At 51.5% G+C, this 11,671-nt stretch overlaps 1 protein-coding gene across 4 annotated transcripts in view; it reads left to right on the forward strand.

The window, feature by feature from the left end:
- Positions 1 to 11,671, forward strand: part of IL21R (interleukin 21 receptor) — a 50,594-nt gene that overhangs the window by 24,835 nt on the left and 14,088 nt on the right. For 2 of the 4 annotated variants that reach the window (XM_077985695.1, XM_077985696.1), the window contains exons 2-5: positions 558 to 655; positions 3,162 to 3,226; positions 7,527 to 7,629; positions 10,499 to 10,698. In XM_077985695.1, coding sequence (XP_077841821.1) covers positions 3,178 to 3,226; positions 7,527 to 7,629; positions 10,499 to 10,698 — 352 coding nt within the window. In that variant the 5' untranslated portion in view covers positions 558 to 655; positions 3,162 to 3,177. Of the gene's footprint in view, positions 1 to 368; positions 483 to 557; positions 656 to 3,161; positions 3,227 to 7,526; positions 7,630 to 10,498; positions 10,699 to 11,671 lie in introns of those variants that run through there. The other 2 variants (XM_077985694.1, XM_015125835.3) reach the window with 2 other exon arrangements.

Consider the following 11,671-nt stretch of genomic DNA (forward strand, 5'->3'; position numbering starts at 1 on the left):
ATAGGTGGTTTTTGGCTCATAGAAATGAGAAGTCCACAGGGTGGACATCAGATATGGCTGGATCCAGGACCTCACATGATGCCATGGGGACTCCTGATTTGTATTTCTCAGTATGGATGCCATTTTCAAGGAGGCTATCTCTACGAGGTGACAAAGATGGCTACAAGCTCTCAGAAGATACCAAAAAAAAGTGTCAGTTTTCTAGAGTTCTAGAAAAAAAAAAAAAATCTCAGGACTGCTTTCACTGGCCTTGCCTGGGTTGACATCCATCCCTGATGCAATCATTGTGGTCAGACAGATGGGGTGTTTTGATTGGCCAAGCCTGGGTCAGGAGCCCACTTTGTGGAGCATGGGGTGGAGTCAGCCTCAGACAAACCACTAGAGGCAGCTCAGATGGAGGAGCTCTTTGGGAAGAGACGCCGGGCAGGCAGAAGCAGCAGGTACCCGCTCCGCATCCCTAGGGCTCTGTGATGTAGGCAGAGGTAAGAAATTAAGAGGGATGAGGAGTTTTTTGTTTGTCTGTTTTTGTAAAGACAGGGTTTCACTCTTTCATTCAGGCTGGAGTGCAATAGTGCAATCATGGCTCACTGCAGCCTGGACCTCCTGCACTCAAGCGATCCTCATTCCTCAGCCTCCCGAATAGCTGAGACCACAGGTGTGTGCCACCCGGCTAACTTATTTTTACTTCTATTTTTATTTTTGGTAGAGACAAGGTCTTGCTATGTTGGTCAAGCTGGGGATGAGGAACCTTGAATCTGGGCAAAGGAGTTTGCACTCTGTTGTGCTGTGGTCAAGATAAAGCCATCAGGGAGTGACAGGGACAGAGCTATGTCAGGACTCGCACTGTGGCTGGGGTGATGGATGTGGACACAATAGTGAGGGGGCAGACACAGACTCCCCCTCCTGTGATCAGAGGCCACATCTTCAAAGTGCGAGAACGGGACCTCTGCAGGGGTTGGAACCCCACAAGATTCATATTCCTAAAAGCAGGTTGAAACAGCATCTACCCCAACATTATTTTATTTGAGTAGCAATGTTATTGCTTAGGATGATGCTGGAGTTAAATTTTTAAGTGTGCTTATCTATGGAAAATACATTAAAATATATATTAAAATAAACAACAGTGCACACAGTATACAAATATGGCCAAAATTTTGGAAATGAGATATTTTCACAACTCTTGGCTGGATCATTCTGAGACCCCTTCCATTTCTGATGCTCTACTTTCTCCATCCATTACAGCTGTTGGTTGAGTGTTTCTGTGATGGGGGCCATCCCCAGGGTTTTATGCAAATCACCTCCTTGAATTCTCACAAGAAGCCTGGAAGCAGGCCTTGCTGTTTCCACTTTACAAGGCTCAGAGAGGGCAACGGACTGGCCCGGAGCCACACAGTTGGTCATCTGAACCTCCCTGGCTCCCCAGCCTGTGCCCTGACCCAGGGTTCTTTGGTGACTCTGTGAGGGACGTCAGAGGGAACTATGGACGGGGCCAGAGGAGGATCTTTGGGAACCCCGGCGCAGAGGAGGAGGATCTTCTCCTTGTGGAGTCAGGCATAGTGTCTGGAGAAAGCCATGCCTATGACTTGGGTCCTGCAGGGGACATCCCTCTTAGGTTTAGCTTTAGCTCCCTTCTTGTCTGTGGGGGCTGGTCTGGGAGGGGCTCCTGAGTCTAGATAGGTGGACCGCTGCCCTCTGGTTGGCACTTTCTCAAACAGACACAGAGCTGGTGGGTGCAACAGACAAGTCCCAGGAGGAGCCTGGCATTGCAAGCTTGGTGGGTCATTCATCTGCCCAAGACAGAAAAGGCCACTCTTCCCAGATAACCTCACTCTGTTCCCCAAAGAGCTTCCTTCTCCATCCTGGCCCAAATTAGGAGGTCAAGTTTTCTCTGTTTGGCTGGGCCTGGATTTCCTAGCATGCTCCCCAGTGGGCTAATCTGGGCTTTGTAATGGAGTAAGAAGCCTGATTATTGGGCTAACCTTAAGTATTCAGCAGGGGTTAACTTTGTGGGTTAACTTTGGATTTATTATTCAGTAAGAAGCCAATTTATTGATGGCTGGGCACAGTGGCTCATGCCTGTAATTCCAGCACTTTGAGAGGCTGAGGCAGGTGTATCATCTGTGGCCAGGAGTTCGAGACCAGCCTGGTCCACATGGCAAAACTCTGTCTCTACTAAAAATGCAAAAATTAGCTGGGCGTGGTGGCGGCCACCTGTATTCCCAGCTACTTGGGAAGCTCAGGCAGGAGAATCGCTTGAACCTGGGAGGTAGAGGTTGCAGTGAGCCGAGATCGGGCCACTGCACTCCAGCCTGGGCAATAGAGTGAGACTTTGTCTAAAAAAAATAAAATAAAAAGGCCAATTTACTGAGCTATCAACATGGATGTTTACAGGAAGGAAGATCCAAAATTGCTCCTCAGAAGATCCCACTTTCCAAACTAGTTTTTTCTTCTTCTCTCCCTCTCTTCTTCTCATTTTCTCTCCCTCTTTCTTTGTTAGATAGATTCATACATAATTTAATTTCACACACAATGCTACATCAATAGGCTCAGCAAGGGCAAAATAGTCAGCAATCTCCTCACTCTTTAAATTCACCCTGTGCTGGGCATGGTGGCTCACACCTGTCATCCCAGCACTTTGAGAGGCCAAGGTAGGAGGATCACATGAGCCCAGGAGTTTGAGACCAGCCTGGGCAACATAGCAAGATACCATCCATACAAAAATGTGTTAAAAATTAGCCAGGCATGGTGGCACGTGCCTTTGGTCCCAGCTACTCGGGAGGCTGATGCAGGAGGATCGCTTGAGCCCAGGAGGTCGAGGCTGCAGTGAGCCGTGACTGTGCCATTGCCCTCCAGCCAAGGCAGCAGAACACAACCCCATCTCTAAAAATATTAAAATAAAATAATAAAACAAATTCACTCTGCATTTGTGATGTGATGTGGGGACAGGAAGAAGGTGGGAGAAGGAATTCTCAGGGTGAATCTGCCATTTCTAGGAGGTGGGAGTTCTTGGGGTCATCCATAGGCTCCGCGGGATCTTGCTTTTTTCTTAAGACAGTTCCAAGAATCGAGGGCAAGTCTGCCTGAGAAGAGACAGGATGAGGGGGAGGCTGGGGGAGCCCTGAGCCCCGCCTGGTTCACCCTCTGCTGTGCATCTCTTGCAGGCCTGTAGGAGTCAGCATGCTGCGTGGCTGGGCCGCCCCCTTGCTCCTGCTGCTGCTCCAGGGAGGTAAGTGGCTGCCCGTGGTCTGCGGGTGGGGAGGGCCCCCATCACAGAGCTGAGCTAGGGCCGGGCTGGCTTTGTGGGCTCAAAAACACGGCTAGAGTCCACAGATTCAGAACAGATGGCATCCGTGCCCTTGAGGCTGACACGAGTCCAGTAGCCGGCTCTCCACTAACCAGAATCCATCCACCAAAGAGCTCCACGAACCAGAAGCAGTAGACGTGAGTCTCACATGGCCCAGCCCGCGGGCTTATGTCTTCGGGTGTCACTAGGGGGATGACAGGCTTCATCCTTCATTTCCCCTGACCTCTGCCTTGGCTGGCTGTAACTCTCTGAGTGAGGAAGTTCTGCCTTCCATCTAACCTCGGTGTCTCCTTTTGTAATGACTCTCCTTGGAAATGTTTTTCAACAATTGCTGCGCTGGGTATGGTGGCTCACACCGGGAATCCCAGCCCTTCGGGAGGCTGAGGAGGGTAGTCATTTGAACTCAGGATCTCAAGACCAGCCTGGGCAACATGGTGAAGCCCTATCTCTACAAAAGAAAAAAAAAAAATAGCCAGGCATAGGAGCTCATGCTTGTAGTCTCAGCTTCTTGTGGGGCTGAGGCGGGAGGATTGCTTGAACCTGGGAGGTGGAGGTTGCAGTGAGTCAAGGTGACAATTGTACTCCAGCCTGGGCAACAGAGCGAGACCCTGTCTCAAAACAACAACCACAACAACAACAATAAACAAACAAAAAAATCGCTGGATTCTTAGCAGGCACTGGTGGTCCCTGGGCTGGGGACAGGAGGAAGAGCCAAAAGGAGACCGAATCTTGGTAGGCAGCCTGCGGAGGACCAGATATTGTGGTTAGAGGGGGCGATGTTAGAAAGCAGAGCTGGGAAGGTCAGGAGCCTGACTGAGAGGACACTGCTGAGAACTAAGAGATCCTGGAGGGCTTCTGGGAGGAGGGGGCCATGAGGAGGCAGGATCCAGCACAGACTTGTGTGGAGGCCAGCCTAGGGGCAGGGGAGGAACTCAACGGCTGCTCTGCTGACTCATGGGCATTTTTCTCTGGTTTTTACCAGAAGACCCAGGACCTCAAATAGCTCCTTCAGGAAACAGATGTGAAGCTTTGATTTTCCCTTTCTGAGTGGCAAGCATTACCGTCTTGGTTCTAAAAAGCCTTTGGGTCACCCATCATGGCTTCACATCTGGTGGGTGCAGATAGCAAGCCCTGGCTGCATGCAAAGCTCGGAGCGTCATCCCATTCCACTGTCCCAACAGTCCTGCAAGGCCCATGTTGTAATGACACCCAGATTTTGGTTGAGGAGGCTCAGAGAAGCTAAGAGACAGGTGCACGGCCACACCACGGGGCAGAGGCGGAGCTGGGATCAATTTGTTCTTGGAGTCAGTCTTAGTCTGTCTGTGCTGCTGTGACTGAATACGTGAGACTGGGTAATTTATAAATTATAGACATTTATTGCTTATAGTTCTGGAGGCTGGGAAGTCCAAGATCAAGGCACCAGCAGCAGCTTGGGTTCCGGTGAGGGCCCCATCTTTGCTTTTTTTTTTTTTTTTTTTTTTTTTTTTTTGTGGAGACTGAGTCTTGCTCTCTCACCCAGGCTGGAGTGCAATGGTGTAATCTTGGTTCACTGCAACCTCTGCCTCCTGGGTTCAAGCAATGCTGATGCCTCAGCCTTCAAGTGGCTGGGATTACAGGCACATGCCATGGCTAATTTTTGTATTTTTAGTAAAGATGGGGTTTCACCATGTTGGCCAGGCTGGTCTTGAACTCCTGACCTCAAATGATCCACCCACCTCTGCCTCCCAAAGCGCTGGGATTATAGGCATGAGCCACTGCACCTGGCCCCCATATTTGCCTTTAAGTTTCCACCTTGAACGCTGCAACCCCCAGAGGGGACGCACGCTGCATCCTCATGTGGCAGAAGTGCAAAAAGGGGCTGAATGTTGGGTTCCTCCAGCCCTCTTACAGGATCAATAATTCATTCGGGGGGGTCTGCCCCCATGACTTAATCATCTCCTAGAGTCCCCACCTTTTAATATGATCACATTGGCAACTGAGTTTCAGCATATGAATTTTGGGGGTGGACACAGACATTCAAACCGTAGCATGGTCTTCACCACTCTGTCCTGCTATCTGTTGAGTGATAGCCGTGTGCAGGCAGCGTGCAGGCACAGGCACCATCTCATCTCAACACCTCAACAGCCTCTAGGGCAAGCAATATCTCCAGCTTACACATGGGGAGGAGAAGCAGTTTTGACTCACGTGTTTACAGTCACAGAGCTGGGGACAGCACAGTCACTTTGTGCGTCTCTCACTGCCTCCTGCACGCTTTCATAACCCCAGACATGGGATGGCCCTGGGGCTCTCTGCCCTGTAGCTGGGGTACTGACCGGGCACTTTCCCACCCTCCCATCCCTGGTGCCACCTCCATGCCATTCGGGGGCTGCTGTTGCCTCCCCAAGTTTGGAAACAAGCTCTGTCCCTTGGTAGCTTTGAACCTGGCTAGGAATGGCAGCTCTTCTTCAAATTCCTAGCGCCCTGAGAAAGAACCATGAGGGTACAGACTCAGAGATGACACAGCTACTTAGAGGCTCTGTGTTGAGGTTTTGCCAAAATCAGTCCTGTTTTCTCCATCAAATGCTGGAACTAGCTCCTTTGCACCCCACTGACAAGTCCTGTGTGTCTCCCTGAGGAAAGCCCCCTCTAGAGCAAGATTTATTTCCATGACTCAGACCCCTTGGTAGCCACGGCCTGGAGAGCTGTGTTGAGAAGCATTCTGAGGTCACGCCTAGGGGAGAGAGTGCTGTGATCCATTAGCAATGTCTGCCATGTGTGCGGCTATGAAAAACTAGCACAGACTAGGTTTTTCCTTCCCTGGGTGAGTGTCTCAGCAGCCCAGACCAACAGAGACGAGAGATGTGGTCTAGTCTTGGAGCCTCAGTGTTCTCACCTCCACAGTGGACTAACGGATGTTTCCAGACACAGTATTCTTTGCTCCGAATATAGGTTCTGTCCTCGACTGAGACCCAAGAAGGGAACCTACCACCACCATCACCTCACGGGTCTTCATTAGTCAAGGGAAAATAGGAAAAAGCCACCGAAAACGAACCCACTTATAAAGGGGAACAAGGCCAGGCATAACGGCTCAATCTTATAATCCCAGCACTTTGGGAGACCGAGGCAGGTGGATCGCTTGAGCTCCAGAGATTGAGACCAGCCTGGGCAACATGGTGAAACCCCGTCTCTACGAAAACACAAAAATTATCCAGGCATGGTGTCGCACAACGGTAGTCTCAGCTACTCAGGAAGCTGAAGTGGGAGGATTGCTTGAGCCCAGGAGGTGGAGGCTGCTGTGAGCTGAGATCACACCACTGCACTCCAGTCTGGACAACAGAGCAAGAGATTCTATCTCAAAAAAAGAGATGGGCAGTACAAGTTTCTAGTAAATAGCAGCAAAAAATAGTGGAAATGGCACTCAAATATACAAAACAAAACTACAAATTATTCCATTGATTTTGTCCGACATTTAACAAAATTTAGATGATGATCGCACCTCTGTTTTAGGACACAGTGAAACAATTAATGTTTGGGGAGCAGGATGGAAAGGTGTTAAATCTTCCAACAAAATTGCCTCATAGGGCAATATCTTGATGACTTCTTTGTGGCGGTGGCGGTGGCATTTTTGGCTGCAGGATCACGCAGACCTTTCTGCAAAAGTGTCTGAGGGCTTCTTAATTCTCTCACGATTTCCTGCTCCTTGAAGCACCTTCCTGAATCTCTGAGAGAGCGTGTCCTGTGGAGCCAAATTCTGTAGAGCCGAGGCCTCTTCCTTTCAGGGTTTTGGGACATTTTCAGTATAGCTGTCCTTGACTCCATGAGGTCCTGACCCTCTTGGGGTGTGTGGGTGTGCGCTGGCTGGGTTCCTACCACATCCGGGGCATTTAGGATATTGCCATTCTGAGTGGGAGCTTGGCCAGGAGGGACACAGACCTGGTGGCCAGGCGCAGGGCTCTGGGGGAGGGTGCTGAGCTGGGGACCAGCTAGTTTTATATTATTTGCCATCATGAGTGTCCTGTCTTCATAGCCAGCCTTGAAACACTGGTGCTCAAACAAGGAATTCCCAGGTAGCGAGGCCCCCTGGGTGCCAGGCTTACATCTTAGCAGCTCCTGAGTCCTCATATTTGTCCCAGCCTGGGGACCCCGGCACCCACTCTTCCTCCAGCCCTTGAGGGGGTGGAGAGGAAGCTCTGCAGTCCCAAGCCACCACCCACCAAGGCCTCTCTCCCACCTGACCCTCCAGGCTGGGGCTGCCCCGACCTCGTCTGCTACACCGATTACCTCCAGACGGTCATCTGCATCCTGGAGATGTGGAACCTCCACCCCAGCACGCTCACCCTTACCTGGTAAGTGGCCGGGCCTCGCCAGTCCCTAGGGATGCAACTCACGGTGCCTGCTCAGTGATTCCCCCAGGAGGACGCTATGCACTGAGGACCACTGTGCCCGCCTTTCAGACAACTACTCAGGGCTCACAGGACTTGAAAAGTCAGGAGACCGCAGGGTTGGTCTATCCACCAGCTTCAAAGGCCACTATCTCGCCCACACAGGTTGGCCATGGTTTTGAGACCCCGGGATGGCCGGTCTCCCGCATGATTTTTCAAGCACTTAGTAGGTGCCAGGAACCCAGCTACATGCTTCGCATGAATGGTCACTCCCAACCCTCACAATGATTACTCCCATTTTACAGATGAGGACATTGAGGTTCAGAGAGGTTAAGCAACTTGCCCAAGGTCACAGAGCCTGTGAATGCTGGAGCTGGGATTCAAATTCAGACTTTCCAACTCCAAAGTCCGTGGGTCCGTTTTAGACCCTATGCAGCTCAGGATAAAGAAGAGCTTCCGTTATCCATCAGCTCATTCATTCATTCAAAACCATTTATAGGCCAGGTGCAGTGGCTCATGCTTCTAACCCCAGCACTTTGGGAGGCCAAGGAAGGAGGATAACTTGAGCCCAGGAGTTTGAGACCAGCCTGGGCAACATCACAAAATCCTGTCTCTACAAAAAATAAATCAGTCAGGTGTGGTGGCACAATTGTGTAGTCTCAGCTACTTGAGAGTCTAAGGCAGGAGGACCAAGCTCAGGAGGTCGAGGCTGCAGTGAGCTATGATCACGCCACTGTACTCCAGCCTGGACAACAGAGCAAGATCCCATCTCACAAAACAAAACAAAACAAAACATGTGTGAAGTTCCTGCCAGACACTGTAGCAGGCACTGGGGATTCAGCAGAGCGAGACTGACCGGGCCCCAGATGCCTTGGAATTGACATACCACAGTGGGGCGGTGGCTGGGAGAGACAGATGCACAAAACAACCAACAAGATGCTTTCTCTTTTTTTCTTTTCTTTTCTTTTCTTTTTTTGAGACAGGGTCTTGCTCTGTTGCCCAGGCTGGAGTATAGTGGTGTGATCAGAACTCACTGTAGCCTCGACCTCCTGGGCTTAAGTGATCCTTCCACCTAAGCCTCCCGAGTAGCTGGGACTACAGGCATGCATCATCACACCCGGATAATTTTTGTAGTTTTTGTAAAGACAGAGTTTTGCCATGTTACCCAGGCTGGATTCAAACTCCTGGGCTCAAGCAATCTGCCCACCTCAGCCTCCCTAAGTGCTGGGATTACAGGTGTGAGCCACCATGCCAGGCCCAAACAGGATACTTTCTTTCTTTCTTTTTTTTTTTTGAGACGGAGTCTCACTCTGTTGCCCAGGCTGGAGTGCAGTGGCGTGATCTCGGCTCACTGCAACCTCCGCCTCCTGGGTTCAAGCGATTCTCCTGCCTCAGCTTCCCAAATAGCTGGGATTGCACCCAGGTGTGCACCACCATGCCCGGCTAATTTTTGTATTTTAAGTAGAGACAGGGTTTTGTCATATTAGCCTGGCTGGTCTCGAACTCCTGGTCTCAAGTGATCTGCCCACCTCAGCCTTCCAAAGTGCTGGGATTACAGGTATGAGCCACAGTGTTCTGCCCTAAACAGGATACTTTCTAATAACACTGGGTGCTATAGGACACTGGACCTCAGGTAGAGGGACCACAACTTCTAGTGAGAAGGAGGCAGCCAGGGAGCTGGGCAGAGGGCACTGCCAGTGCAAAGGCCCTGTGGGAGAAGAGCTGGTGAGTTTGAGGAATAGGGAGGAGGTCAGTGTGGTTGGAGTGGAGTGAGGCAGGGTGAGGGGAATAATGAGCAAGTTCAGGCTGGGAGGCCTGGAGAGCATTTATTCAGCAAGAACTTCTATTCCAGCAAATTTAGCAGAGAACTCAGTCCACACATCCCTATTGGGCCTAGAGAGTGGTCATGTTCAGAACCTGAACGTCTAGGTAGGGAAATTAATATCTGGTAAACTCCTATACGTACTTCAAAACCCACCATTTTTGTCCAGTGGGAGTTAAAAAGCCACAACATTTTCCCTAACCCCATCCCACCAGCTTTCCCAGAAGTCCACCCAGAGGAGGAGATGAGGTTCATTTAGCTCTTCTCCTGGCCCTCAGCACAGGCTCTTATTAGCTATTCAGTGGATTTTGGGACCGGGTGAGGTGGCTCAGTCCTGTAATCCCAGGACTTTGGGAGGCCGAGGCGGGCGGATCACTTAAGCCCAGGAGTTCGAGACCAGCCTAACCAACACGGTGGGACCCCATCTCTACAAAAAGTACAAAAAGTTAGCTGGGCATGGTGGTGCATGCATGTAGTCCCAGCTACTTAGGAGGTTGAGGTGGGAGGATCAGCTGAGCCTGGGAAGGTCGAGGCTGCAGTGAGCCGTGATCACACTACTACACTCCAGCCTGGGGGACAGAGTGAGACCCTGTCTTAAAAAAGTGGATGTTGGACAGAAAGGAGAGAAGGGAACCCAAAATACCTAGTGCCCTTCCTGTAGGACAGTCATCTGGTTGTCTGGACCGACAGGGACAGATTTAGGCTTGGTCCAAGCAAGAATGGCCCAAATTTCCAAAATTGAGAGCTGCTACCCTAAATGAGGTAGTGAGTTCCTGGTCTCCGGGAGGTGTGCAAGCTGAGCCCGGATACAGTTCACTGGGGATGCTGCAGGGGAGGTGATACCTTCCCTGGAAAAAGGTTGGTTGGACCAGGTGACCACCCCCCGAGCCCTGCCTCAAATCCCTCCCAGCCCTGAGAGTCTGGGTTTCTGCCCTGGCCCTGAGCACGGAGCCCGCCACCATCCACCCTGCCCCTGGCTTCCAGCCATGACCGGCTGCTTTGTCCTTGAAGGCAAGACCAGTATGAAGAGCTGAAGGACGAGGCCACCTCCTGCAGCCTCCACAGGTCGGCCCACAATGCCACGCACGCCACCTACACCTGTCACATGGACGTATTCCACTTCATGGCTGACGACATTTTCAGTGTCAACGTCACAGACCACTCTGGCAACTACACCCAGGAGTGTGGTAGCTTTCTCCTGGCTGACAGCAGTGAGTATCCTGGGACCCCGGGCTTAGGGTGGCGCTCAGTCTTAGCTCACCACAGCCCCGATCTCTTCAGGCTCAGGTGATCCTCCCACCTCAGCCTCCCATGTAGCTGGGCCAACAGGTGTACGCCACTACGCCCAGATAATTTTTTTAGTAGGGACGGGGGTCTTGCCATGTTGCCCAGGCCAGTCTCGAATTCCTGGGCTCAAGTGATCCACCCGCCTTGGCCTCCCAAAGTGCCAGGATTATAGGTAGGGGCTGGGCCCCCCACTCCCTGCCCTCTGGGCCAGCTCTCCTCCTTCCACCAGATCTGACCTGGCCTATGTCCTCACCACACCTTAGAGTTCTATTTTGAGTTGCGCTATTTTTTACTAATGTGTGAAAGGTTGATACTAGGTTTGAGAGGTATGGAAGGAGCTAGGCTGGGACCCGGGACTTCTGGGTTCGTGTTCCGGCTCAGCTCTGCCCATTTGTGTGACCATGGATGAGGCACACCTACCTCTGGGACAGCCTCCCTGTTTGTAGAGCAAGTGTCTTTTTTACCCTGACTCTCTGGGATCCCGACTCCATAATGAGGTGAATGGAGGACACTGAGTCACAGAAAAAAACCCTCCTGGGTTTTTTCCCCTTCATAAGCTCCAGGGAGGCCTGGAATTTCCCTCCAGGCTGGAGGTAGAGGGGCGTCCCAGGGGCAGGGGGGCCTGGTGGGTGGGAGCAGTTTTATCTGTGAGTTCAGAATTAGGTCAGGTGGCAGGGCGAGGTGGTTCACACCTGTAATTCCAACCCTTTGGGAGGCCGAGGCAGGAGGATTGCTTGAACCTGTGGCTTTGAGACCAGCCTGGGCAATATAGCGAGACCTCATCTCAGAACACAAAACAAGAACCAGGGCAGGGGCCAGGCGTGGTGGCTCATGCCTGTAATCTCAGCACTTTGGGAGGCTGAGGCAGGTGGATCATTTGAGGTCAGGAGTTCAAGA

Source organism: Macaca mulatta, chromosome 20 (genome assembly GCF_049350105.2).
Source record: "Macaca mulatta isolate MMU2019108-1 chromosome 20, T2T-MMU8v2.0, whole genome shotgun sequence".
In the NCBI taxonomy this organism is placed as follows: Eukaryota; Metazoa; Chordata; class Mammalia; order Primates; family Cercopithecidae; genus Macaca; species Macaca mulatta.